This window comes from Radiomyces spectabilis (genome assembly GCF_025331425.1).
Source record: "Radiomyces spectabilis strain NRRL 2753 chromosome Unknown BYT42scaffold_17, whole genome shotgun sequence".
Taxonomy (NCBI): Eukaryota; Fungi; Mucoromycota; class Mucoromycetes; order Mucorales; family Radiomycetaceae; genus Radiomyces; species Radiomyces spectabilis.
This window is the reverse complement of record NW_026251942.1, coordinates 594007-621171: the sequence shown is the minus strand read 5'-3', so window position 1 is coordinate 621171 and position 27165 is coordinate 594007. Positions and strand designations below refer to the sequence as shown.

The following is a 27165-nucleotide window of genomic DNA, read 5'->3' as shown; positions in this document are numbered from 1 at the left end:
TTCCTTCGGTTATTATTGAAACGGCACCGCGTGAAATATGCTACGTGTTCTACATGTATATAACCAGACCAGACGGAGGTTAATTCGTGTGATATTTTCACTCGCGATGCCTCATACAGATGAACAAACGCTATATTGGACTCTAATTCTTACGCCAATATTAAATGGCTGGAACTTCAAAAGTAATAGGACACTCGGACCAAAAATAAAAGCGGTTGGACACCACGCTTAAAAGTGCGAGCAATGGAACCTCGTGTCACGCCGGCAAAACGACAAAAATCAAGCGTCAGTCACTATCCGAAACGATCGCGCGGTTATTCGCGACACCCACTGCACGATGGAAACCCGACGAGCTACTACTTTATGTGGATGCATGACGTGGGAATCAACTCACTATTTTATTGTGCTTCCAGTTGCAGAGGCTCACCGGTGCTAAGACAGACAATATTGATTTACGGTGCGACTTGCCCATGTTTGTTTTGCATGAATATTATATTTCTATCTTTGGAGACAAGGTCCGTCAAAATAGCGCAGATTTACATATGGTTAACAGCAATGTTGCGTTCTGCCGATGAGGTTCATTTCAACGACCGACAAATGTACGTTACGCTAGGATTAATTACAGAGGGTATATTTCGAACAGGAGTAAATCAAATAGAGCAGCTGATGAGCGCTATCAAAGATTTGCATGCATGCATGAAACTTGAGTTCGTGTGCATCTTTGCGAAATAGATGCGACAATAGCAGCAAAGTAATTGATCATGTTGATATTTCAAGAAATATAGAGAATAAATTGCGGTTGCATGCCTATAGACAAGCGGAACGCAAGCTTCTACGGAAAGCTGGTTGTTGGTATAACGAAGACGGGAAAAGAATCCAAGCCGTATATTAATTAAACGAAAAGATACATGTCAATGCGTATTACATTGCAGAAATGCTTTCGCCCGTTTCACCATGTTCTTACCTAAGCTGGTAAGTGTTCGTGCGCATGACTCGGCAAAGGTTCTGTCTTTTTTTGTTAAACCACATGGTAATTGTTAAACTCAAAATCATGAAAAGGAAAAAAAAAACCCAAACTTTTTCGGTTTCTCGGTGGACAGCGATGTTGACCCCGTGATAAATGGGTGGATATGGTGTTTCCGAGAAAAGAATGGACTGTATTCCTGGTTATAATGAAATCACCGTTGTGAAGCAGTCTATTATTTCTCTGGTTTGCAACGTTATACATGGATATACACTTATTAGGGAAAGTTTTAAACTTGCATGGACGTGACAATAAGCCAAAATTGGACAGGAAAACTGAGATGGATTTTTAAAGTTTCGGTCATCTTGTAGGTGCGGCGGATGAATTACGACACTTTCCTTTCTATTTCCCATGAAATTGATTGTATCGATATATAAAAGTGCTAGCGTATACAATGTATTTAGACTATGGATGATATTTTCTCATAATTCCTTGCAAGCTTAAGTTGGATAACTGTTCATAAAGCTGCGAAATTAAGCAGATGTCGCTTTGACCATGATGTGTTCCATGCGCTGCTCAGCCTCTCATGACACAAGATCTTTCCCTCTGAATGTCTCCCTTTTTAGGTTATTTGAGCAACCGCCGCTCTCGAATATACGCAGACACCCTGATACGGGAAATTGTACTACGATGGTATTTCAAACACACCAACGCACAATACAGCCGCCAGCAGAATATAGGGTTCTCCATTCCTCCGGGACTCATTTTTTCACGACTTAACACACATAAGCTGGAGATGGGGGCAATTGGTCACGCGGCTTGGCTTGACTTGAAGATCCTGCTTTCCCAATACCCATAGTGGGTTTTTCGCACAACTAAAAGTTCAGTTATGTCGGACTTGTCTTATTTTGGTGTACTTCGCACGAGGTTTATCGGATCATTTCTTTTTTTTTTTAAAAAATAATAATAATAATAGTATCGTGTATCATCACCTTTCAAAAAAGATGCAAAACGAGTATCCTATAGAATACTTCAAGAAAAAAGCTCCTGATAAGTTATTGCATGCTTTATCTCACCAAGTGTGTTCCTTGCAAGGGGGCGATTGGTTTTTTTTTTTTTTTGATCGGGTTGCCACGTTGATAACAGCAGATTTAAGATTCAACAGCCGACGATGGTTTCCATACCGACGCACATGTCCTCTTCAATGAGGCCGATAATCCGTACGTTCGTGACTCGTAACTTTAAGATGTTGGAACTCCTATAATGTGGGTGAAAGGGTATTGGTTATCTTTTTTTTCTTTCTTCCGTTGCAAAAAAACCAAACCCAAACAAACCTGCGTTTCTTCACCCTCCTTTCTGACAGCATGACAGCGGACGACTCACTTGGCAACGTTTTAGTGTTGGGAGGTGTGGGTGTCATTGGTAGACACTTTGTTCAATATATTCTCGACAAAAAGTTGGCTGACGATGTTCGAGTGGTCGATAAAATGCTCCCACAAACCGCCTTTTTATCGGCTGAACATAAGCTTATGTTCGAAAAAGTGGATTTCAAACAAAGCAACCTGATCAATCCAGGTACTTTTTTCAACCGGCAGAATGCGGTATATAATTAGCGGTATACTGGCAATATCTCTGACGGAGGGTTATTCAGATGCTATTGCGTCGTGCTTTGACAGAGACGATGGTCGAGAATTCGATTGCGTGTTCAATTTCGCTGGTGAGCCTAAATACTCGCAGTCTCCCGAGGTAAAATCACGGAAAACTACACCTCTCCATATTGCTCCCGGGAAATTGAAATGGATGATAACGGTGATTAGGTCTACGAGAAACGCATTTACATGCTGTCCGTTAATTGCGCCAAGGAAGCTGTGAAACGTAACGTGAAAGCTTTTATCGAAATGTCTTCTTGCGAAGTGTATGGCGAAAATGAGGTAATTTATCGTATTCGTGGTGATGCTGACTAAAGGCCACTAAAAGGTTGCATGAGAATAGAAACCGTCGGATGAAATGGCTAAAATCAAACCATGGACAGCGATGGCCAAATACAAATACAAAGTAGAAGAAGCACTAAGAGCAATGCCAGGGTAACCATCATCTCCATGGATATGTCATTTTATTCGTCTCGGCTCACCTTGCATTTGAAGCCTGAATTTGGTTGTTCTGCGATCTGCATTTGTTTACGGTCCCGGCACGTATCTTGGATTAAGTAAGTCATCATTACGGAAATTGTGCAATCATCCGATTTCTCATTCGCGTTCGGTCAGCTCCTCGTTTGATTATGGGTCGTATCTATAAATACCTCAACGAAGAAATGAAGCTGTTATGGTCGGGAGATCTGAAAATGAACACTGTGCACATCGACGATGTCGTGAAAGCCTGTTGGTACACCGCCCGCTGGTATATTAAAAACAAAAAATATCAAGTTGAGCCGAAAGAAGCCATCACGTTCAACCTCGTTGACAAGCAAGATACAGGTATATGATCATCGGATTGAAATATGTAACGTTGCAATTGCTCATTTAGTCCTATCTTTTGGACGATCAGATCAAGAATTTGTCAACGGCTTCCTACGCGACATTTACAATATCCAGACAGGCTACTACAATACCTTGATTTGTACTTTTGCAAAGGTATAGTCCAAGAATTTACTAATGCAAAACCATTCACGCGGTAAACTGGTCGGTAAATCGAATTGTATTACAGATGAACTTGAGTTCAATTACGGATGATATCAACGAAAAGCATCTGGCGCCTTGGGCTAAACTGCTGGAAAAATCCAAAATTGTCGCTTCACCCCTGTCACCATACCTCGATGAAGAGTTTCTGCAAAATCACAGTCTGCACGCGGACGGAACAAAGATCGAATCTATCGGCTTCACTTACTCGTATCCGTATATTACGCGCGAGAATGTCATCCGAATTATCGACGATTTCAAAGCGCAAGGTTTATGGCCGCAAGACGATTAATCCATCTCCCAAAATGTATAACCCTTTTTTTTTTTACCCATCTTTGATAAGCTAATAGACCACAAATTTATTTATACTACTGCAGGACATTGTATTACGTTCGAGAAAAATTTCCCCCATCTTTTGCAAACAAAATAATATGCTATACGCACTACTGTTGTCCTCACTATTTCATGAAGGTCATAGTCCGCCATTTTTTGCCTGCTTAACTAGTCGTACATCATTTCTGGATGCCGCATGTTACTGGAGATCCACCTTCTACATTGGACGACTTTTGCTAAATAAATTCTAACACACATATAGCACTAAGTTAGGTGATGAGAATCTTGAGGCAACTGGACACAATGCAACATGATTTGTTTCTGAACATGTGCCCGCACGCAATACTTGTTGACCATTTCGTTCCTTCACACCCAGGCTATGGTGGATTCATTTGAGTTAAGCCTATATCAATAGATTCATAGTGTGAAATTAAGATCTACGAGGTAAACAGAAAGCAGCCATGCAAACCGCAAATTTTGCTTAGCGGCAGACAGAAACTATAGAGCATCCCTGAAAAATACCTTTTCAGCGACAAGGGAATGGTGACCGTTGAGCTCAGTAGAACAACCTCGAGATCCACAAAGCACAATTATTGCTTTGGAAACCTCGATTTGCATCACCGTGAAGAACAAGCGGAGTGATCCCATGAAACGCGCCAAATAGCTTATCCAACAGGCCGTCGTATAAAATCGGGTAATAAGGGACGCATCATTATATGATATCAATGTTCTCACCTGCCTAAGATGAAATAAAGCAATTACAATCCAGTCAAATGGCTGAAAAGGAAGGAAAAAACCCGAAGACAGAGAGCGAACAGAAAAAGAAGAAAGAATAGATCGTTTTTCGGCGCTGCCCTTTCTTAATCTAGAATTCCCGCTTTTTTGACCCTCGTTGACAATCAGCCTATCACTTAGTTTGCAAAGTTGACACCCAAATTTAGAAAGAAACTTTACGGTTTACATACGTAGTTTCAATCTTCGTTGAGGCAAGCATTGCTAAAGCCTGATGTTCATTTTCAGGAGCCGACGATGGGCGGCGTGAAGTGCACTGCACACAGGGAGTATCGTGACTGTGGATCTTATACTTCAAGATGATGTCTCCTGGAATTGAATGGCCTGACTCTTTTTCTTCTTATTATGGCATCTGCATATACCGTTGCATCGGCTCCTGGAAAAGTATTGCTGGCTGGCGGCTACTTGGTTCTCGAGCAATGTTTTTCCGGCCTTGTTGTAGGCACATCGGCTCGGTTCTATACCGGCATTCGTGCCGCCAAAGGCGACCCTCACATCATTCGCGTGTCTTCGCCTCAATTTGATGCTGCTTCTTGGGCTTATTCCGCACAAGCCGTAGATGAGGAGCTTGTCTTTGCGTCGTTGTAAGTATCCTGGTCAAACAACGAAGCGTTCCTGGTACTTATTCGTGCCACAGACCAACCGAGTCCCAGAACAAGTTTGTTGAAACTTGCCTTCGTTTTGCTCTTATGATTATTCAGCAAAGGATTGAATCGGAAATCTTCAACAAGGTGATGGAAACCGGACTCGATGTCAGCATCGTAGGAGACAACGATTTTTATTCTCAAAGACCTCAGTTAAAGGCGAAACAGCTTCCCACTACCGCCGAAGCCCTGGCCTCCTTACCTCCGTTTTGTCATACCCAGGCCACGCTGGCGACAGTGCATAAAACGGGATTAGGCAGCTCGGCTGCATTGACAACGTCGCTTGTGGCGGCTCTGTTCGCCCATTTTAAAGCCGTGGAAAGTCTGGACTATGAAGACGATCGAGTTCTTATTCATAACGTTGCACAATACGTCCATTGTTTTGCTCAGGGTAAAGTGGGTAGCGGATTCGATGTGTCTGCTGCAGTTTGGGGGAGTCACCGTTATCGTCGATTTAACCCAGCTATATTATCCCCAATCATGGTAAATCAATTTCTGAGATGATGTGGATATGGCAATTGAGCGGGTCTTGTATAGAAAGACGATGTCGATCCTTCAGCGCTGTTGCAAGCACTTGACGCACACAACAAAGAGTATGGGATATTTCTAGACAAACGAAATGAGAATCCACTAAATGCAATTTCAAATATAGGTGGGATAATCTAGTCGCGCCTTTTACACTACCTTGCGGCTTAGAGTTGATGCTGGCAGATATTGATGCAGGAAGTCATACACCCACATTGGTAAGCAAAGTGCTGGCATGGCGAAAGGCCAAAGCCGACGAAGGTGAGTGTGTATCAAGGTAGAGATGCATTGATGCAGTGCTCCTAATGGGATCAATAGCCATCGCTTTGTGGGATGAACTCGGATTTTTCAATGACAAGGTCGAAGAGCATTTCAGAGATATGGAAAAAGCGTACGCCGAGGACCCTGCCACTTATGAAAAGGCTCTGGAAATTTGCGCTCAAACAAAGGCATCACAGGTAAGAGCAAGAAAGCTTAGTATCCTTCTCTATAAATTTCGTTATTTGGATGCGCGTGATAACGGTGAATACTTTATATAGTGGAACGACCAAGCAAGCAGCAATGCCGTAGTTCAAAAATTGGCCAATTTGGCAAAGGACTTTGGCCGTGTGCGTAGCCTATTGCAAACCATGAGTACATTATCCGACGTACCTATCGAGCCGGCCGAACAGACGCGTCTTTTGGATGCTTGCATGAAGCTAGAAGGCGTGGTTATGGCAGGCGTTCCCGGAGGTAAGCCTTCTGAAATGATATTATCTTGTTACTGCTTTGGTTTTCTCATTTTTGGAAACAAAATTGCCCTAGCTGGCGGCTTCGATGCTATTTTCTGCATTGTTTTATCCGAGAAGGCGAAAGAAAGCGTATACAAATTATGGGAAACGTGGCAGGAACTTAACGTGTGCCCACTTCTTTGTGAAGCTGATTCTCGCGGCATCCAAACTGTTGATACCACTTCCGTTCCCAAACTAGCCAAGGTGTTTGCATGAGGCGGTGCACAGTAAATGAAGAATATATTTAAACCATACAGGAGGAATATAAAGAGATGAATGACAAAAATGGCGTTTCTAGCGTCCGATTGCTGAAGATTGATTCCAGGATAAACGATCATGATCACCGAGTTTTCTAATCCAAATAACTTGATCATCAGGTTTTGTTTCTGGAGTAGAATACATATCAATGATTGATTTTACCTTGGTCTGAAAAAGTGCCATCCCAGAAACACTACTCCTAAAAGAGCACAAATACAACCCATAATAATGTAGGATAGTCCCATAAATGGATTACGATTACCGAGGAATGAAGTGCCGGTAATAACAATTGATTTTGTACCCCCATAGGCTCTGATATCGTAATCTAAAGAATTCAATCAATCCATCAGTAATTGCTATTGCCACGGCATGGCCTAAAATTTCACCAAAGAAAAAAGTCAAAATATGTAACTTACTCATGTCTACTTGAATCTCATAGGTTCCAGCCTGCATGGTTTCGCCTTCATATTTGGAGTATAATTTTCTGAAAGTGGGGAACCAGCTGATTCTCATCCACACTTGAAAGTGTTCGTCTTCTTGTGGATTAAATATATTATCAGCGGAATAAACACCGTTAGGATACCGTTTGACCCAGTTGGGTGGCGGGACAATTTGATCAAGCGGTAAAGAAGTCTTTCCAAAGCGCGACCGATCCGATGGCCAAGCGATACCCTTTTCGCTAAAAGCATAAGGAATATCATCGCCATCGCCACCTCGAGGGTTCAGTAGCTTGAGACCAGTGAAAGAATCTGAAAAAAAAACATTTCAAAAAATGAATGAATGGATGATGAATATATCAGTTGTTTCCCCACAAGTTAATAGATATGTACCATTGAACATGGAGTTTGCTATGAGACCGCAAGGATAGAATATTTTGCCTGCCGGATCGACGCCGACAGGATAGCAAGACGAGTTCGCATCGACTTGAGTCATCATATCACCATGCAACTGATTGTAGCTGAGACTCTTGACGTATTTACGGTGATTTTGATAAAAATTGGTAAGCTTGTAATAGAGGTAGATGGGGGCATTCATCGGCATGGGAATAGAAAACTGAATGATGCATCGTGGAACGGTTTCGCCATTGGGTAATGTCTGATTGTTAAGATACGTTGTGGAGTTGGTGAGTTGATAGGTTGGTGCTCGAATAACTAGTTTGGCAGGAGCATAAATCAGTTGGCAGCAGGCATGGAATGGGATGATAGTCTAAACATTAACCTGTTGTGTTTTCAGATGTGAATTTATAGCTGTAAAACTTATCATCAAGTGTCGCTGGGGTAGTGCCTGTGTGATCGATGCATCCTGTGTAATCAATGATAATTTCGTTCACCTTGCCATGAATTGGATTAGTCAATGGGCCTCAATGCAGGATGTAGAGAGAATGCTTACCGTGTCGCTCTCATATAGAAATAGACCGCCTAACGGTGCAAATATGATGCCTGCCGCAAATAGGGTAGGTAGCACCGTTTTAGGAGTAAGCAGCGGTTGCCAAGCCTTAAGGCGCTGCTGCTTAAACGCAGTATCTATTAGATGGCAATCCCAATACAGATGTTCATTAGACAGTTGCACCCAGTAGTTACAGCAAAAATACATACTAGCAGGCTTTCTACTCTTTAATTCGGACATGCAAAAGCAAAAGCAAGGAAACAGATAACAAGCAGCACAAAAGCGACAATAGAAAAAGATCAGACGGGCTTGAAAGTGAAAAGCGGAGGACCAAAAAAGAGCCAAGGGACCAAAAAAAAAAAAAAGTGTGTGAAAAGGGAAGCGTAATTTTTCTTTATTCTCCAGAAGTGTGGTTAAGGAAGAAAAAAGTATCTCTTTCTATTGTATTCCCGTTAAAAATTATATAAAAAAAAGAAAACCACAGCAAGTTATTTTCAGTCAGTGAGAACTTCCATGCTCGAAGCGATTCCAGGGCGAGTCTTTGTCGTCGGCGTTTGTCTTCTCATTACGACAATAGCTTATTCTTCCCAATTCTTTGTTTTCGCACCTGCTCTCGGAGGATGGTCTTTAGCAACGGTCAAAGTTCTAACCCCTTTGAATCTGCTCGTTCTGATGGTATACTACAACTACTATTTGGCAGTAACTACGGATCCCGGGAGAATTCCGGCAGATTGGGTATATTCTATGCACAACTATGTTTTGTATGCGTAATCATTAAGGCTAGCATCTTAGGAACCACCATCATCTCTATTGATTACAACCAAGACCAATCCCTCGGAGGGAATTACAGGTCCCCGTTTCTGCAAGAGCTGTAATATTCACAAACCGCCAAGAGCCCACCATTGCCGGTACTGTCGCCGTTGCGTCCTGAAAATGGATCATCATTGCCCGTGGATAAATAATTGCGTTGGTTATGCGAATTATGGTCACTTTATGCGATTTGTATTTTATGTGAATTTCGCTTGCTTTTATGTGGTTGTACTTTTGATATGGAGAGTACGCAGCATTATGGATGCCATTCGACATTTTCAGGTACGCCGTTGTTGGGCTTCTATTGTTACAATAATTACTTACTGACTGACAAGTGTGATAGTTTGACGCCGAACCGAGTACATTGGAAGTGGCCTTCATGGTAGTGAATTTTGTACTAGCGTTTGTCGTACTTTTCTGTGTGGGCATTCTATCGATGTATCATCTCTATTGCATGGCAAGGAACCAATCCACCATTGAAAGTTGGGAGCGAAGCAAAGTAGAGAAGCTGATCCGACGAGGCAAAATACCACCAGTGAGTTTAGGCTTAATGAGAATCTTTTAGAACCGTTCTTTTGATGCCGTGTGTTTCTAGGTCGAATATCCTTTCGATATTAGCATTTACAAAAACTTGTGCGCCGTGCTAGGCAACAATCCAATGTTGTGGCTGTGGCCACGACCCATGCCTGGTGATGGTTTATCTTTTCCTATTCGTCCGTGCGTCGGTAAGGATGTAGTATGGTCATACGCCTCTGGCAAGCGTGAGTTTTAACCTATGTGAGGTAGATCCAAGATTGCCTTACTTCTGGCCACCTCGCGATCCTGATGATCTTCGCCCGTCCATCTTTTCTTCAAAGTATAAACGCCAATATCAAGCACGTCTACGGGATGACTTTGAACATGACCTTCAGGCTGAAGAACATCAGCTCAAGGAGCTTTCAGTCAACGTGCCTGACAATGCAATAGACTCGGAGGATTATTATGATTCTGGCAGTTTTATGACCGACAGCGAAGAAGAATACTCTCTTACTGATGAGGAAGGAAGCATGCAACGACTCATGATGACCGATCGACGATACGGGGATCAGTTTGACACACCCAATCGATGGTCACAGTGGGAGGGGTCTTCACAAGATCCCGCTGAAGCACAATCTGACGATGAGGATATTGTACCCTTATCCAACTTGATACCCCGCATATCGAATGGCATTTCACCGAAAGAAACGAAAGAAGACTAAGAGCAACTGCATACTACATCATGCACTCAAGGAAATATGACTTCACCGTCGTAAATAGCTGGAAAGTAATTTATATTACACATGTATTCCTATCTTTCTGTTGCAAGGTTAGCTTTTGTTATGTGTCGTATTTCACGATAGGATGAATCCGGTGGATGGCTTTTGTACGAGGCGAACGTATAGTTCATTGGTTCGGGATTCATTATCCATAATTATTGTAAAACTGCAACATCCGTGTAAATGCACCGTTAAATCGACACCATGATTGTTTTAGGTGGAAACGGCAGGCTGTTTGTCATAAAAGAGAAAATCAACGCGTCATTCATTATTTCTAAGTTACAGGATTTTCTGTCTCCCTTCACTCATGAAGCTAAGGTTATCAAAAATTACTTTTATTTCAGCCTCACAGTCTGTCATACTAGATCATGTTATATAGTATGCGTGCTAGGGAAGGTACAAATGATAATGAGATTTAAAGCAACCAAACACATAGAGACGAAAGTACTGAAATATCAGAATTCTTTTTTCACCTGTGGCAACGCTGTCTCCACTTTTAGCCATTTTATACATATTTTTTTTTCCTTTCTTTTTCAGTCAGAGGTATGAGATATTTTTTTTTGCGTGGGTTATTACATAAACATAAAAGAGGGGACCAAAGACGAGAATGATAAAGGTAGCTTTTTACTACTTAGTGCATTTTCCTCCTCGAGCGTGATTGATCGGTATAATGTTCGTTGGGATTCTGCAAGTAAAACAACGCAAGTCAACAACAGCAACAAAGGTGCAAAATTTTCGTACAGATACACACACACATATAAAGAAAAAGAAGAAGACACGAGCATAGGGTAGGAGGGATAAGACGAGAAGCGAAAAAGAGTTTATCCTACCTCGGCCGAGGCTTCCTGACTGTCGGGCGCGTTCAAACAACTTTGAATAAGATTTTTGCCCTCCGGTTTAGTAACCAATGGTTGCAGCTTAGGTGTTGTAAACGTATAGACCAAACCCGTTTCCGAGACAACGAGTAACAGCACTTGAGTGCCTGTTAACGTACTCAGCTCATACGCCTACAGCCAATTCCACACCGACATTAGTCATTGACTTCAAACCTCACTTTGACCAGGAACCATCTTGTGCAATTACCTTTTTCATAATACCCGCTTTTCTTTTTGAAAAGGTAATGTGTCTGCGAGTTTTGTCTTCGATAAATTCAATCTTGATCTTGCGACGTCCCGTTCTTTTACCGGGTTTCTTGTCAGTCTCATCCGAGTCATCCTCAATATCGTTTTCGGTGGGATTATCCATGATCATTTCAGGTGACCTCCCGCTGTTATTGCTTCCAGAGGAAGTGTATCTTATCTGTAACGGTTGTTGAAGCTGCTGCTGCTGGGCTAAAAGTACAGCTGGCGGCGGCTGTGGGTAATAGTTGGATGACTGCATTGCTTATTTTAGAAAGAAGAATAAAAACCAGGATAGGTTTTTTACGGGAATAGAAAAAAAAATAGGTGTTATCAAAAAATAAAAAATAAAATGCAGCACGATTGGGAGGGAGAATAAAGAAACGAGAAAAAAAAAGGGGGGGCAGTGTTCCTCCCCTAAAAAGGGAGTGCTCAACATTGGGCATTTTCTCATGCCCTCTCCGCCAGTTGCATGACTCGGTTACACAAAAGACCGAAATTGTCAGGTTCGCAAATAATGTGATGAAGACCGTTCCACCGCAGCCAATGATATTGCTTGTTGATGTTTCTTCGATTGAGCAATACTGAAGCGATAAATATGGGGTCATCCCTTCCATATAATACTTCCAAGCAGTACAATCTCAAGCTCTATCATCTCCACCTTTCACCTTTCCTTCCTTCTCATCCATACCGCAAATTTCCGGAACTGTAGATTATAAGGAATCCCATACTGTAGCTAAATCTCATGTTCTTGGGATTCTGCAGTTCTTTTTTTTTTTTTTTTTTTCCAAGCTGATTAAGTCAAACCATGTTCCCCAGCTTTCAATATAACCTACAATTCGGCCTCAGTGACATACTAATTGATTTCTCACATAAGAGTATATCTTGAGAACGCTAGCACACTGATTGTTGAGTGAGAAGCCTTCAAACAGATGGAGTTTCAACATCGGTCACCAGGATCAAAGAGTCACACGGTCTGTCTTTTCAGAAAATCACAAAAAGATAGACATTGGTTCAGATTACAAGCATAGCTTTCCCGTAAATATTCCCCCCACAGAACATGACAATCGAGTAAAAAGGTCGCTGTTGATAACCATTCGATCACTTTCTCAGTCACTTGCGTTCGACTAGGCTGCCAACCTTCTTTTCTGTTCATCGTTGATTTACTCGTCTCATTCAATTGCTGCCTTTGAATCATTGCTTTTTTACTATACAGTCGAGAGTTTCTCCGCCAAAAACAATACCAGAAAGCTCGAGACAGCCATTTGACGTAAAGAATTGAATGATCGTCGTTTTTATGATTGCGATAAGTCTTGAATTAACAAACAGAGAAAAGAAGTACAATGGGTAACGGTTTTTTACATTTTCATGGCCGAGGATGTCTTTTCTAATTCAGCTCTGAACTTTGCGATAAGTACAGGAGACTATGAAGAACGTAGATTAAACAAATGTCGCCTTACCGTAACTGTTTTGAAAAGTCGTCTTCAACATCGTCGTCGTCCCAGTTATCTTCCCAAAAGTGGGCATCTTCTTTATCCTCGTCGGCGTCGGCCCAATCTACAAGAAAAAGCAAATAAAGCATACGATCAGCAAAATTATCGCAAGTAAGTGGATTCAGGAAAAGGTTACCTTCAGCGGCAAATTCTTCAAATTCATCGTCTTCCTCCAGAAGCCCTAACTGGGGTAAGTTCTTGGATTGAGGATTTTGCTGTTGATGTTGCTGCTGCTGCTGCTGCTGCTGCTGCTGCTGTTGAGATGCGATGGATGACATGAGAGGAGTGTTATTCGTAATAAGAAAGTGGTCGGAAAGCTGCAACGCGTCAACAGCAGTTGACCTGAGTGACTGGCTCCGACGTAATGGTCACGTGAGTTGATGCAGTTGGGCGGAATACAAAAACCCCAAACGCATTTGGCACAAACTTGACTTGCCACTGCTGAACTTCAACACCCAAACGAATCCCAGTGCTATCAAATAAATAAACTATATCTAATAAATTTGGCGCTAATGGTCAAGTTAGAACAGACGCAAATTACTGCGGCAAAGACAAAGGATGAATCGTCAGTGGTTACGCAGAATCCGTTCCTCGGGTTCTTTACAAATCCTTATAATGGGTTATCTTTGTAAAGCATAAGACACTTTTACAGCTTTAATTCGACCCAGCTTTTGTAGGAAAAAATGAGTCAGATAATGGAAGATTAATAGCTAAAGTTTGACGCCAGCTTTTACTTTATTTCAAAGGGATACAGCTTGATCACTTGATGGAATATTCTTGATGACGAGTACCATTTATGCAACAACGTACTGTTACCAGCCAAAAGATCTGTCTCATTATCTCTATCCCAGCGATACCACTCAACGATATGTCCTTGTGCGCGTCAGTATCCAGAAATAGTCCCCATTCCAGCAAAGTATAAAGATGAGCGAAGCAATTGTCAATGCTCGAACCGAAAAAAAAATACAACAAACTCCACCCTGTCGCCTTCTTTTGGTCATGTATTTCACTTATTCTTGTGTTAATCTATCAGCTAATACTTGACAGCGGTTGCGGCATGTCCTTAGCCCTCTCTCTTGATAAGATCATGAGATTATATGATGGGGCATCATCGGCCTGAACCGTTGAATCCTGGTCTGGTAACGTCGAACATGGATGTCGGTCAGCAAATCGAAGTGTACGCTTTAACAGAGGCAAAGAAAGTCCGAATGCTTGGGTTGTTTATTTTTGGTAGACTAGAAAGAAGCGTAAGCACATGTAAACAGTGTCGTCTTGATGAATATGGCATTTGAATAAGGATCCGCCATCATCACTTACCAAACCTACAGATGCTTGTCAGTTTTTATTTCTGAGTGAAAGTTTCTGTCATACTTACGCTATCACTAGCAAGCAACAGGTCCGTCTCCCCCATCGGGAGAAGCCTCTGCAGCTCCTAAACCTAAAAATCGCTCATTATCAGCAGCATGCTCAAAATATCAGAACAGACTGTATTACCGGATGTGCGGGGTGGTGAAAATTTTTCTCAGCATATAATACATGGCTGAGGTTTTTAAAAAGAGGGGTAAGGTCGTCCCTTCGAAGAAGAGGGAACTATCCTCAGCAAGAACAATACATACGGTGGCTTCGGACAAAGAGGAGCCGCGGACTGGCCGCAATTTCGAGTCCTTTTGTCTTTAGCGGGATTATCGGTCGGTTTGTGGGTTGAAGGGTTGAAGTGTACTGTATGCCTACACATTGAAAATATAAAGTCATTTTATAATCAGGTATATGATTTATCAGTCGACGCTTCATTATTCACAAACAGTTATATGAATTATCAGTCGGCACTTCGCTATTCACAAACAGACATATAGTATGATTTATCAATCAGTGCCTCATCTTTCAATGGCGGACATATGTTTTATCAGTCGGTGCTTTACTATTTACAATGCAGACACAGTAACGCTCTATTAAACTTTAAAATTGGAGTGATTACGGATGACAAGTGACTATAAAATTATGAATGTGTAGGCATATATTACATCAGATCTTTGCATAGGTCGTCCTTTATTGATTCTATGCAGCTGCCATTTCACATGTGGACTACATCCGTTCAACGACAAACACATGGTTTTTTTTTGTAAGGCCAGGTTCGCCCGTTTTGCTTTTATGATATATGAGTCACTGATCTGATAGTTCTGTTCGAGTATCATACAAAAAAAGATGTTCATAGCTTTTTGAAAAGCTCTCCCCTATCGATTCTTCATACGTCAACATCCAACCATATTCAAGTTTTGATAGCCGAAGACCCAAAATGTTCGAAGAAAAATTGAATGAGAAAAATTCCGTTTTTTTTTGTTGAGTCACAAAAGATTCTGTCGATCATTTGTCGATTCTTTGGTAAACAAAAAGCATAAAAAGCTACTTTTCCTTTCAAAGTGAGCTCGTAAATCTGTAAGGGTCCGTGCAGCAGCATTGACAGCGTCTGTTGATGAAGGCTCTTCTTTCAAACCCGAAGTTTTAGGACGTGCCGGTTTTGTATAAATAATTATTGAGCGGATAATCAAGGTGGCTGGACCGATAGTACTTTCACAGGAACGGCAAGGCATACTATTAATAATTTTTTGTCGTGGCAGGATATAACTAAATTGAAAATTATAACAGTCTTTCTCTTTTATATACTGTCGGACAGTGTGTGGCAACGTCCCTTTTTGGGGTAGATTGCTTTTTTACGAAACAGTATGTGGCAATGGTCCCAAAAAAGGCAATGTCACAGACTATTTTTACAGTGTGTGTCAATGACCCCAAACAGGCAATAAAGACCCAACAACATGCTATTTTTCGATTAGAAAATCCCAAAGAGGCAATGTGACTTTCTTAATTAAGGGCGCTCTTTTTGTTGCAGATTTACAGTTTTCATGATTAAAGTTAGAAATGGGAGCGGTTTGATTGACGGATTGCGTGGAATCATACAAAAAGACAAAAGCCGCCTATTGTTTCTTTACTGCTATTTTGGGTTAACGCTTGTTATGGTGACTCGACTGTTACGACCCAAGTCATGGAACGGAAATCAAAGTCGCTTATATATATAGACCGGGTTACGTTAACCTAGATCGAACAATCTTCTCTCGTTATCTTTCAACGATTTAACCATGGCTGTTTTTGCGTACATTGCTACATTCTTCACTTTTGCAGCTTTGGCCTTGGAAGTATTCACGTTGCTTGGAAATACTTATAATGTCGTTTTGCTGCGGGACCTGTATTTTGCACGCTTAACGTTGTCTGATCGATTCATTCAATTCGGGTTATGGCAAGTGCAGTTTATTTTACTGCAAGCATATAAACCACAGGATCCTTACATTGTTTTGCCTTGTTCAATTTTAGGAATTACTGCATAGGAAAGGATGGTGCAGTTACACATTGTAGCACACCAAAGCCTGCATTTGTTTGGAGTAAGTACAACTTCCGTTTGGGTCTCAGCTGCTTGTCGGAAATGTGCCAAATTAATGCTGTTATTTTTTTGCTGGACTCTAGCGGAAGCTGAAGGACTTGATCGATTAATCCAGGGCCTGGAAGGCATGGATAAAGTATTTCTCACCAATTTTATTCTTTACTGGGTGGTGTTTGGACTTACGTTACTGGCTTTGGCCATTACAATAACGACCCATTTTCGACGAACCTCGGATTTACTCGCATCTTTTGCCATGTTTATCGCTTTCCTTGTAATGCTGGTGGTGCTTATTATAGTGCTTGTTATCTCTATTCGAGGAATTAATTCCGCCAAGGGGTCAGATCGAAGTGCTTCTGGGTTTCCTGGACCGGCAATGTGGATGACCGTCGGTGCAATGGGAGGATTGCTGATATCGTCTTTCTGGTACTGTGTTACTTGTTGTTTCGGACCTAGACGAAAAGTGGCCGATGGCGATGAGAAGGTAAGGATTTTTTGAAAAAAAAAAGAATATCGACACAAAAGTTTGAATGGCTCACTATTTTGCGCCCATCACAAGCCTTCTCCCGCTCGCGGATGTCTTCCATTACTGCTTCCTTTCTTACTTTGGCGCGGCACACGTTAAGGGGTTTTATCACATGCATGACATTAATTATTGGTCAATAGCCGACTCTGCTTTTCTATTCACACATTGTTTTTATTTTTTATTTTATCAAACTGCTTATTTCCTCACTTGCTTCTTCTGTATTTTATTTTATGACAATTATGACAATAGAAAAGGAATGTAATGATTCATACAATAACATCAAATTTTCGTGTTCTACTAATGATCGGTCCTTAACTTGCAGAGACTATAGCGATTCGAACTCGAAGCAATAACCTGTCCGATAGCCTGCCAGTGACTTTACTATTTCTTATATAATCTTCCAGATGAATGATCATATCCTGATTTATACAAGAAAATTTGAATAAGGAAGGTTGTCAGTCGACTGATATCTGTCATCTTTTACATGGTCATTCTTTAAAACTGATATGACAACAAACAACCGTAGTACCACCAGTTTCAGTGAATTTGTCGACACAACTAATCAAATATGAGAAAAACATCTTTTCTTTAAAAGAGGCTTATTGATTGGCTTTAGTCAACAATCTTTCCTTAACTGGCAGTTTGTGTTGTTAATCGATCCTTTCGACGCATGTGCGAAGCCTCCGATGCATGTAAATAGATTGGGCATTCACTGAACCCTGATTGGCCCAATAAAAGCCAAAAATTTGGGGAGGTGCTTTTTTGCCAAGTCCTTGCTTCTTTTTTCTATCTTTTCTCACTTCTCATCTTTTTTTTTTGTGGTACCTGTATTCCATATGAGCGAACCACTTCTGAAAGATATACATGAAGAGACACAATATGATGACAATGAGGAAGAATCCATCGGTTTGCCTCCACAACAAAGACCAAGGAATATCGTAAGCGATCTCCTATACTGCTTTTCTATAACTGCAAAGATTCACTTATAAGACGTTCAAAAGATAAACGCATGCATTTACAACCGGCTTGTATTAGCAAGTGTTATATGCGCAGTGGTGCTCATAAGTATTACTGTCGCTGCCATGGCCACACCCATGAATATGAGTGGTAGGATGACGATCATGAAACAAAATGAAATTAAAGCAACCAGAATTGTTAACTGACTATGGCACCCTTATGCAACTTTTATGTTTATATTTCATGTTAGCGTGGAAAGAACGCAAGCGCAACATCTACAGGCCACGTAATATTATTATGATGATCAGCGATGGATTAGGACCTGCATCGGTCTCTTTTGCCAGGACATACTATCAATACGTCAACAATCTCACATACGATCACCCTTTACCACTGGACACTATTCACGTTGGCCAATCTCGTACACGCAGTAGCAGTACGCTAGTAACAGATAGCGCTGCTGGAGCTACCGCATATAGTTGTGGTATCAAAACATACAATGGAGCCGTGGGAGGTTAGTACACCAAGCTAAAATTAATAGACCTGTGTAACGACGATCAATCGTAAAAACTATAGTGGATCCGCAGGGACAGCCTTGTGGCACCTTGTTAGAGTCAGCGAAACATCGCCATAATATGAAAACCGGACTAGTAGCAACATCACGTATTACTCACGCTACACCCGCCTCGTTTTCGGCACATGTGAAAGATCGTGATGACGAAAACGCCATCGCACTACAACAGCTTGGAGAAAACCCGTTAGGACGCAGTGTGGATCTCATGTTCGGAGGTGGCGTGTGCCAGTTTTTACCTAAAAACAGGCAAGGTTGTCGGAGCGACGGGCGTGACTTGCTGACTGAAGCGCAACAAAAGTACGGCTGGAAAACAGTATTGCACTCTAACCGTACAGCATTCGATCAGTTGCCCACTTCGGGTGATATATTACCAACCATGGCTCTCTTCAGTTCAGAGGTATACATATATCAATATTGTCGCGCTGTATTCTATTTCGAGAAAAGCTCATCCGCATTGGTTTGCATGCAGCACATGTCATATGAAATAGATCGCAAATCAGAAGAGGAACCAAGCTTGACAGAAATGTCAGATAAAGCGCTGAAAATATTATCAGATGCCACCAAAGGATCGGATACTGGATTTTTTTTGATGATCGAAGGCAGTCGAATAGATATGGCTGCACACTCGTAAGCTCCTAATTCTTGTTTAGTACATCTTCAATATTTGGTTGCTAAATTACATCAACTAGAAACGATGCTGCCACTCATTTACACGATATTCTCGAATATCAAAACGTGATTCAACTCGTAAAACAGTTTGTCGATGAGCACCCGGATACAATGCTGATTTCTACCAGCGATCACGAAACGGGTGGACTATCATTGGCTAGACAAGTTTCACCGAAATATCCAAAGTATCTCTGGTATCCGGATGTACTCACCCGCGTCAAGCAGTCTTCGATCGCTCTGGCTGAACAGATCATGCGTGAACGAAAGTTGGACGACCGTCAATATTTGCAATCGATCCTTCGCACTGAACTTGGCATTGATGACTTTACCGAACAGGAAATGCAAACTCTAATGAAACAAAAGTCCACCAAATCTCTAGATCAATACCTCGCAGATATGGTGTCTGTCCGAGCTCAGTTAGGGGTATGGCATCGGACTTCCCACTGTAAAATATCTGTACTAAGAAAATGACTACTTCTTAGTGGGCAACGCATGGTCACAGTGCCGTCGATGTTAATCTGTATGCATACGGTCGAGGTTCTGAAGCGTTGCATGGAAATCTCGAAAACACCTATATCGGAAACTTTATCGCCGACAAGCTTGACCTAGATCTCCAAGACTTGACCAAAAAACTCAACAGGTACGAGCCAATAGCCGACATTGACCTCTTTTATGATACGATCTAACTCAATCCAATACAGTAACAATCCATCGTTTCATCTCACCCAGCTTGATGACCGAGAGAAACTAAAGTACAATGAGCACTTGGACCATTACCTCCATCACCCCCAGTTATTACATCATTTATCATTCGCATAAAAAAAATTTTGACAGCGAATACCGAGCGCTCATTGATACTTCGGTTTTCTTTACTTTTTATGTTTCATCCATTCATCGCACATTGACGGGCCAGAGCATCCCGATTATACGGGATACGTGACTCAACGGCGCGCTGTAGATGCATGAGGATTTTTAAAAACGAAGGGCTGATGATTTTATGAATGACAAATATTTTTGATGATCGAAATGCATGTCTCTCTTGGAGGTCGTTTGAGCAGTTGAAAATTAGTGTATGCTAATGCTAATGTAGAATGGTATCGTTGGTCTATTATATATCGTGCTTATGGTGTAATTTGAAGCCTGCTACCATTCGAACTTTGGTGCCAGTGGTTTTGCGTTTCCATGACTGGCTTTTACTGGTTTCCGGCACCGCAGGCGGCATCGCTGTGGGTGTATTCTGCATACGTCGGTGTCGTCGTCGTTCCCGGCAAAGCTCACGTCGTCTTTCCAGATCTTCATTGCTTATATCTGTTAATGAGCTGTACCGACGAAAGGTATTCTAAGTACAGCACAAATGGTAAATTTTCCTGGTGAAAAACACTCGTTGGCGCGTCACACAAATGTCTACCTCCATGACGAGTTGGCAATTGATCATTCTTTTGGGGACATTCTACAATAACGAGATAATCAACGATCCAGCTTTGCTGGATGCGAAATGATTGTGAGTGATTTACCTGTATGACCTGAAAAATCTCCAAAGGGTCGTCTAGTGCCAAGACAACGTTCTCAGACATTTTGAAAATCGCCAAAGCGACACGAAACAGTACATTCGCACCCTCACTACCATTAAGCATGAGATATCGCCCCACCGAGTAACCACGGTTCTTTTAGAAGAGACTTACAAGAATAAACAATCCCACACACGAAGCACTGACTAGAAAAGAAAACCAAGTCAGACATGACTTGTAAAGAAAGGCGTGAATAGTCATATGCATTTTCTTTTATTGTTTACCTCTGTAGGCAAGATATTGATGAATAGAGTCAAAAACCAATGACTTGTAACGAGGGTAATGGTGGGCATGGATACACCATCGGCTTCGGATTCCCAAAAGCTTTTGTCGGACAGTTTGTTCCATATGTGGGGCATTCGTTCCCATAACAGCATCATTAGCACGGTCTGATCGAGATTGGAACCTTCCATGGTGATATCATAAACCCCAGCTGGTAATATGTTTTGAACAATAGTCACCAGAGTCCAGAAAGCTTCTTCTTCTTTCATGAAAATAAGTAACATGCCTACGATATAATTCAGAGATTGACAATAGCCCACCGAAGGGCAATAGATAGAAAACGCCGCCAGTACACGACGTAAAGCGGAGATCGCTGGCACGTGGTCGACATTGGCAAATTCAATTCCAGTGTCGATCTGTGCTTCAAAGTTTACATTTTCTGGGAACGTTCGATGAAGATCGCGTTCAATGATATCAGCAAATTCATTCTTTTCCCCCATTTCACCTGCTTTCGTCACAAATTTGTCATAGACCCCAGGATTCGCATCCATCTTTGCTTGAGCACCGCTGTAATGTAACCAGACCTGGATTTTTTTTTTTTTTTTCGTATCAGGGGTGAGACCCTGACTGCAAGCAACATCGATGACATTCTCTGCTTTCAAAACTTACACGTCCGCGGAGCTGAGCTGGAACACCTTTCCGTATATATCTCCTTACTCAAAGCAGTAAGAAAAGCGTTTGAGTTCTCGTAGTAAGCGATCTGGTTGTTCTGTGCGCTTACCTTTTGATTGTCTGTCTGGCAACTTCCAATCATTATCTTCCAGTAACTGTAACCACTTTGTCCATCGACGTTCCAAAATCACATTATAACGCTTTTCAAATTCTCGGTGATCATGCGCCGTGAGCCACTGAGATGATTTTTTGAACCCATAGCGATCGCTAACAATGCACATTGGTCAGCCAAACACAAGATCATGTTCATACCGACTCAAAAGATCAGCGAACAGCATACATTTCCATTTTGTCGTCCTTGTTTGGTGGAGGCGGGTAGACAGTGCTGGATCCATCGTCGTAAAGACCGGTTTTGCTAACATGGTGTTGTCGATGTCCAAACGATTTGGGAAAATGGAATTTCGGAAGAGATTTGGTAGCCTGGTGGTCGTCTTTGCCAATATGATAAGGTTGTACACAGGGACAATAACTACCCCTGTTCCGCTCGAGCTTCTCTTTTACAGTAGCTCCAATAGGAACGACAGGATCCTTTTCGTCAGATTCATGTTTACTGAGATCCTCCGAGCGAACGGGCGGTGCATCGGAATCCTTCGAATCCTTTAGCAACGTGCGCTTTGCTGAAAGTCGCTCCTGTTCCTCGTGTAGCCGTTGGATAGAAGGTCTTACAGCTCGTCGAATAAGCACGCCCTCTAGTAGAGCGCCTGTTTCAGTAGAGTAATCGGTATCGGTATTCAGAACGAATTTGTCTTCGTCCTCGTCGTCGTCCGTTTCAGAATCCGAATCCACTTTCGACGGTAGCAACTGAGGGGAATGGGTCAAGTAAAGTTGAGATGGGGGAAGCACCTTGTTATGATGGTGGGATGGGGTTTGACTTTTCCGTCGAGTTTCCTGTTGAACGTGGATAAAGGTGTCTGAGCGCTGACGACGAACCGAGTCTGCATAATAAGAGCCGACAAAAGAAGACGTTCGTGATCGTGGTAATGACACAAAATCGCTGGAAGATGACGTTTTCCTCAAAGACAGTGAAGCGCTCGCCCTCAGATTTGGAACCTGAAGTGTGGATTCCATGGATGGCTAAAAGAACAAAAACAAACCGACAAAATGAGAAGAGCCAAATAACCAACGGACGTTGTCAAAGGGAGATTGAATAAACTCGACGCCTCAATGTCATTTGCCTATTTCAGGCATTGTTCAATCCATGAGTGGCCTGGATCCTCTGTGTCACCAGAAAAATGTGTCTTACCACTTTAAAGAGCAATTTCCGGACTCGGCCCATGGGTAACCCTAATCATTAAGGAATGGTCCGGTATCAAAATACAACGTATCTCGGCCTTTCACCGATCATCAAAAGTCTAACTGTAAGGGGAAGTCGACGTTGAAACCATATATCAGTCTGCAAAATTACCAACAATACATTGACGCATTGTGGGGATGCCCGTGTCAGACGACAAATTAACAAAGGCGTGGGACTATTTTACCAAAGGTTGGTTGTGTTGGTACGGTCGAGCTGTTGATACCATGTAGACCTTGTGCAGTAAAAGATCGAATATAGTAGCATTTTACATATAGATATACATCATGCTTTTAATGAGAACAGTAAAAAATAAAAGAAGATTATAGGAGTAGATAAGGTAATTAAAAAAACAAAAGAGACAAATACTAATGCAGATCATGTTATTCTAAGCCGTGTATCGGAGGACTGTGCCGAAGCAATAATCCCAAATCTTGGAGGTGATACCGTAACCATCTTCGTAGTTCTTGTAATGATGGGCCATATGGTATTTCTTCATCTCCCGGAAATGCAAACTGATTACTTTAGCATGATGGAGGTAATAATGGGTCATATCATACAAGATATAACCGAAGAAGCCACCGGCAATGACACCGTGGGCGACCATAGGAGGAAAGAGAAAATGACCGAGACTCACTAATGGGTAAGCAAGTACGCAAGCCAAGGCTGGCGGCATAACCAAACGAAGTCTATCATAAACAGTTATCAGGTAAATAACCACTGAATAAATGGTCAACATGCCGTCGATATAGAGTATTTACCTATCCATGGGCAAATAATGATGGAAGCCGTGCAATGTAAAATGCAATAAGAAAGCGATCTGGTGATCAGGTAGAAGGTCATCCAAGTGGAACAGGAAGCGATGCAGGACGTATTCGAGTAAGGTCCAGATAAGCACACCAAGGGCGAAAGACATGCCGGTCGCGACAGGCATTGAAAAGGCCAACGATTTCCACAAATGATAGCCAGTGTACGGTAACCAGATAATAGGGACCATATACCATGCTGTTTTACTCAGCGGTTCGAGCAAAGGATGACCAAAGAAAATGGCAGGCTTGGACAGATAGCGTGGCTTGTGGACCTGCTCCAGATAGAATTCCTTGGTAAATCTGGCTCGAAACATTTGTGGCACCAAAGCTTTTCGCAGATCCAAGAACTGGTTGCGCTTAATGTCCATGGTGACATCGGTTTCGGAGGGATGAAAGTCCTGTTGATGATACGTCTTACTTTCTTCTTCTTCCTCTAGCAATTGCATTCGACGCCGATGAAGCAAAGAGGCGCCCATTTCTTTGTCGGCTTTCAGCTTGTCAATGCTACCGATGCAATAATCCTCCAAAATTTCATAGGCGGCTTCGGAATGATCGTGTTCAAGCACATCTTTCATCACCGCAGTGACATCCTTGCCAGCATAATCCAAGATCAAATCATCTCCACCAGGATGATCGGCCATAAACTCCGTGACATCGTAGACTTTGTCGTTATAAATGACCCAGCAAGAGTCACACGTAGCATGCTTTGCTACTTCGGAAAGGGTATACACCTTTGACATTCTGTTGTTGGTTACGACGTTTTTGGTCCACTAAAAGAGAGAGGCGTAATTTTTTTGTCTTTTTTTTGTGGGAGACTCAATAATCCGGATGAAACTGTTCCGTCGAGCTTAAATCCATCCAATCATACAATGGCCCTTGACGCGGATATACAAAATGAGTGCGGGACACCGGCGTGTTCTGTGCAATAACAATGCAAAAAGAAAATCAGCTGTCAGACGATTCATTTTGACACGATCCTTTATGCTAGTAATACTTCATTTAATCATTCCGATATGCAAGTTGGCAGTAGTTAACGAAAATACTGGCTGTACAACTATTAAGAGCCACCAATATTCGTAGATTTGACGTGATAAGAAGTTACTGATCGACTGGTCTTCCAAAACTGACTGTTGGAGATGGTTATTATTTTACTTCTTTCTTCTATTGATTCAATAATAAGTATACACTATATATCTTAATGTTGCTGTCAAAGGAATAAGTCTCATGCATTGCTGCGTGAAAAAAAATTCCAACGTTCGGAATCTGCTTCGACATTTTGCAACGGTTCGATTGTGTGACCTGAGAAGCAGTATGTAATCGATTTCGAGAATTCGAAGCCTCAATTTCTACCTAACGAATGTAGATATGTAGTGTTGTTAAAGGTTGGAGATATGAGGGCTGAGGGAAACATAGGAGGGTAAAATCAATCTTCGGAAAATGGAGGAAGTGGGATGCTGGGGTACTGGGGTGTTGTAAATTAGGCTAACAGGACGTTATAAACACCCCCCCAACGGTTGGCGCAACAACAAAGAAAAAAAAAAGAGGGCAACCAATGGCAAATGACTCAACGTCTCCACCTTACTTTTGCTAAGTGCACACAGGCTTGTCGGACTGGTGAGATGGGAGGAGAGATGGTGCAAATGTTGCTTTGTTCAATAAAACGGTCTAGCAACCGATGTTACCCTTTAATTAGGTCGATACCACCATCATTCAAAACAATGGTTACACAAAAAATTATGGATGTCTCTGAGATTCATTCACTGCACCTAATCACTGACTTTCTCCATGTCACACATAAATTTTTTCATAGCCACTGCTTTTTCAAAGCAATTAAGAAAATAAAAGTTATTTTTTGGTATCTTTTATTTGTCGCCTTGGATTCTCTCTGTTTTTTCGTTTTACACGATTTCCGAAGCTGGTTTGAAATCTCCGCAATATTGACATTATCGCATTCAACATGAACCACGTCGATCGTCCCTGCGTTCATTGCACCAAACAATTGCGCCACAAGGAACAGACACGCAACCAATCAAGTGCTCATGTTCGCAAGCGGGGGGCCTTTCATTTGGTTCCTGTTCAAGGTACTGCAAAATAAAATAGTAATAGCCTTGGCCGTTGCTTAAAAGTATAATGCTATAGGACCCGTTTTCGAGAACGTTTCTGATGTTAAAATGGGCGATGATGAAGGCGAAAGTGTTGTCATCTCAGGTGATGTTATAAACACGACGGACCACAACGTCTTTGGTGTTTTAGCGGCGGACGATACCGGTAATATTCTCGACGCCGAAGACATCGTCGATACCGCCGAGGTGACCTCGTGGGAAGAATTCGGCGATGACGATGACTACTTCCAAAACAAAGAGATCATTTCGGATGGTGATGAATCCGTGACCGTCAACTCTACTGACTTGCGTTACTGGTCTGTTGCAATTTTTATTGTCTACTTCCAGCTTCGTTTCCTGTCAGAGACGGCAGCAGAGACGTTGATGCTATTCCCGAATGCCTTGTTCGAAACGGGGTCTCTCTCTCTTCGTTTGCCAAAAAAAATTTCGACACTTCGCATTCACGTTGGCATGTCAGCCAGAGATGCCGTTGTCAGATTCGTCGTTTGTCCGTCCTGTCACTGTACCACTCGGTCTGATCATTATCGACTTGAAGAATATGCCGATCCGACTGAACAGCTCCGTTGCAAACGCCGCGAATTTCCGCGTCGTCCTTCGTGTGGAAACGTACTTTTCAAACGTACAACCGGAAACCGTGTTGTTCCTATCAAAGAATACGCATATAATTCCGTCGTGAGCACTTTGGCAACTATGTTTCAACGTCCCAATTTTGAGACATCAATCAATGTCTGGAGACATCGTGCTGAAGCTTTGCACAATGCAGGTAGGAAATTCTTTCATCTATATTATTCATAAAATTTTCCATACTAATTCTTTCATGATGCAGATGAAGAGTACCATTTATACGATGTTTACGACGGATGCATGTGGAACGAACTTAATGATGCAGATGGCATTTTTTTCAATCAGGATCGTCGCTCACTTCTTCTCACGTTGAATGTTGACTGGTTCCAACCCTTTGATACTGGGCGCATGCATTCCGTTGGCGCCATTTACCTGGCAATTAACAATCTTCCTCGCACCGAAAGGTTCAAGCCTGAAAATGTGCTGTTGGTCGGCGTTATTCCAGGGAGTCACAAGCCCAAAAAAAATGCAATGAATCATTATTTGCGACCGCTCGTTGACGAACTGGAATCCCTTTACACTGGTGTCGCTCTCGGTGATGGACGGATCCGCGCAGCTCTGCTGATGATCGCTTGCGATA

The 27165-nt window shown here is 42.1% G+C and overlaps 10 protein-coding genes across 10 annotated transcripts; 5 read left to right on the top strand and 5 right to left on the bottom strand.

The window, feature by feature from the left end:
• Positions 1-2328: 2328 nt before the first annotated feature.
• Positions 2329-3931, top strand: BYT42DRAFT_505161 (uncharacterized protein; the record flags this gene model as incomplete). Its single annotated transcript, XM_051565009.1, has 8 exons — positions 2329-2539; positions 2616-2710; positions 2782-2895; positions 2957-3048; positions 3109-3170; positions 3229-3438; positions 3509-3594; positions 3668-3931. The coding sequence occupies 8 exons, from the start codon at positions 2329-2331 to the stop codon at positions 3929-3931; spliced, it is 1134 nt and encodes a 377-aa protein (XP_051418729.1).
• Positions 3932-4834: 903 nt separating this feature from the next.
• Positions 4835-7073, top strand: BYT42DRAFT_154596 (Phosphomevalonate kinase). The gene is made up of 7 exons (XM_051562304.1): positions 4835-5348; positions 5402-5891; positions 5946-6001; positions 6061-6194; positions 6252-6391; positions 6473-6665; positions 6738-7073. The coding sequence occupies exons 1-7, from the start codon at positions 5110-5112 to the stop codon at positions 6917-6919; spliced, it is 1434 nt and encodes a 477-aa protein (XP_051418728.1). The 5' UTR covers positions 4835-5109; the 3' UTR covers positions 6920-7073.
• On the bottom strand, positions 7020-8712 carry BYT42DRAFT_154609 (CDC50/LEM3 family). The gene is made up of 6 exons (XM_051562305.1): positions 8557-8712; positions 8351-8484; positions 8180-8291; positions 7792-8112; positions 7378-7710; positions 7020-7286 (listed from the first exon to the last, which is right to left on the bottom strand). Exons 1-6 carry the CDS (start codon positions 8585-8587, stop codon positions 7120-7122), a joined length of 1098 nt encoding a protein of 365 aa, XP_051418727.1. The 5' UTR covers positions 8588-8712; the 3' UTR covers positions 7020-7119.
• A 148-nt stretch (positions 8713-8860) lies between these two features.
• Positions 8861-9929, top strand: BYT42DRAFT_505297 (DHHC palmitoyltransferase-domain-containing protein; the record flags this gene model as incomplete). Its single annotated transcript, XM_051565017.1, has 4 exons — positions 8861-9082; positions 9140-9439; positions 9501-9692; positions 9753-9929. The coding sequence occupies 4 exons, from the start codon at positions 8861-8863 to the stop codon at positions 9927-9929; spliced, it is 891 nt and encodes a 296-aa protein (XP_051418726.1).
• Positions 9930-10991: 1062 nt separating this feature from the next.
• BYT42DRAFT_588997 (uncharacterized protein) lies at positions 10992-11974 on the bottom strand. The gene is made up of 3 exons (XM_051570317.1): positions 11536-11974; positions 11204-11459; positions 10992-11137 (listed from the first exon to the last, which is right to left on the bottom strand). Exons 1-2 carry the CDS (start codon positions 11830-11832, stop codon positions 11274-11276), a joined length of 483 nt encoding a protein of 160 aa, XP_051418725.1. The 5' UTR covers positions 11833-11974; the 3' UTR covers positions 10992-11137; positions 11204-11273.
• Positions 11975-12928: 954 nt separating this feature from the next.
• On the bottom strand, positions 12929-13341 carry BYT42DRAFT_618545 (DSS1/SEM1 family-domain-containing protein; the record flags this gene model as incomplete). The annotated part of the gene is made up of 3 exons (XM_051572296.1): positions 12929-12968; positions 13031-13127; positions 13200-13341. 3 exons carry the CDS (start codon positions 13339-13341, stop codon positions 12929-12931), a joined length of 279 nt encoding a protein of 92 aa, XP_051418724.1.
• A 2831-nt stretch (positions 13342-16172) lies between these two features.
• On the top strand, positions 16173-17312 carry BYT42DRAFT_588988 (SUR7/PalI family-domain-containing protein). The gene is made up of 4 exons (XM_051570316.1): positions 16173-16352; positions 16427-16494; positions 16577-16974; positions 17050-17312. Exons 1-4 carry the CDS (start codon positions 16195-16197, stop codon positions 17113-17115), a joined length of 690 nt encoding a protein of 229 aa, XP_051418723.1. The 5' UTR covers positions 16173-16194; the 3' UTR covers positions 17116-17312.
• A 483-nt stretch (positions 17313-17795) lies between these two features.
• BYT42DRAFT_588986 (alkaline phosphatase) lies at positions 17796-20200 on the top strand. Its single transcript, XM_051570315.1, has 8 exons — positions 17796-17954; positions 18018-18123; positions 18224-18487; positions 18550-18944; positions 19017-19174; positions 19237-19639; positions 19699-19856; positions 19918-20200. The coding sequence occupies exons 1-8, from the start codon at positions 17853-17855 to the stop codon at positions 20033-20035; spliced, it is 1704 nt and encodes a 567-aa protein (XP_051418722.1). The 5' UTR covers positions 17796-17852; the 3' UTR covers positions 20036-20200.
• Positions 20201-20534: 334 nt separating this feature from the next.
• BYT42DRAFT_588967 (rab-GTPase-TBC domain-containing protein) lies at positions 20535-22910 on the bottom strand. The gene is made up of 7 exons (XM_051570314.1): positions 22019-22910; positions 21788-21945; positions 21676-21722; positions 21009-21590; positions 20899-20930; positions 20731-20836; positions 20535-20666 (listed from the first exon to the last, which is right to left on the bottom strand). Exons 1-7 carry the CDS (start codon positions 22804-22806, stop codon positions 20556-20558), a joined length of 1824 nt encoding a protein of 607 aa, XP_051418721.1. The 5' UTR covers positions 22807-22910; the 3' UTR covers positions 20535-20555.
• A 405-nt stretch (positions 22911-23315) lies between these two features.
• BYT42DRAFT_608695 (uncharacterized protein) lies at positions 23316-24719 on the bottom strand. Its single transcript, XM_051571203.1, has 2 exons — positions 23791-24719; positions 23316-23718 (listed from the first exon to the last, which is right to left on the bottom strand). Exons 1-2 carry the CDS (start codon positions 24576-24578, stop codon positions 23418-23420), a joined length of 1089 nt encoding a protein of 362 aa, XP_051418720.1. The 5' UTR covers positions 24579-24719; the 3' UTR covers positions 23316-23417.
• Between the last annotated feature and the right edge of the window lie 2446 nt (positions 24720-27165).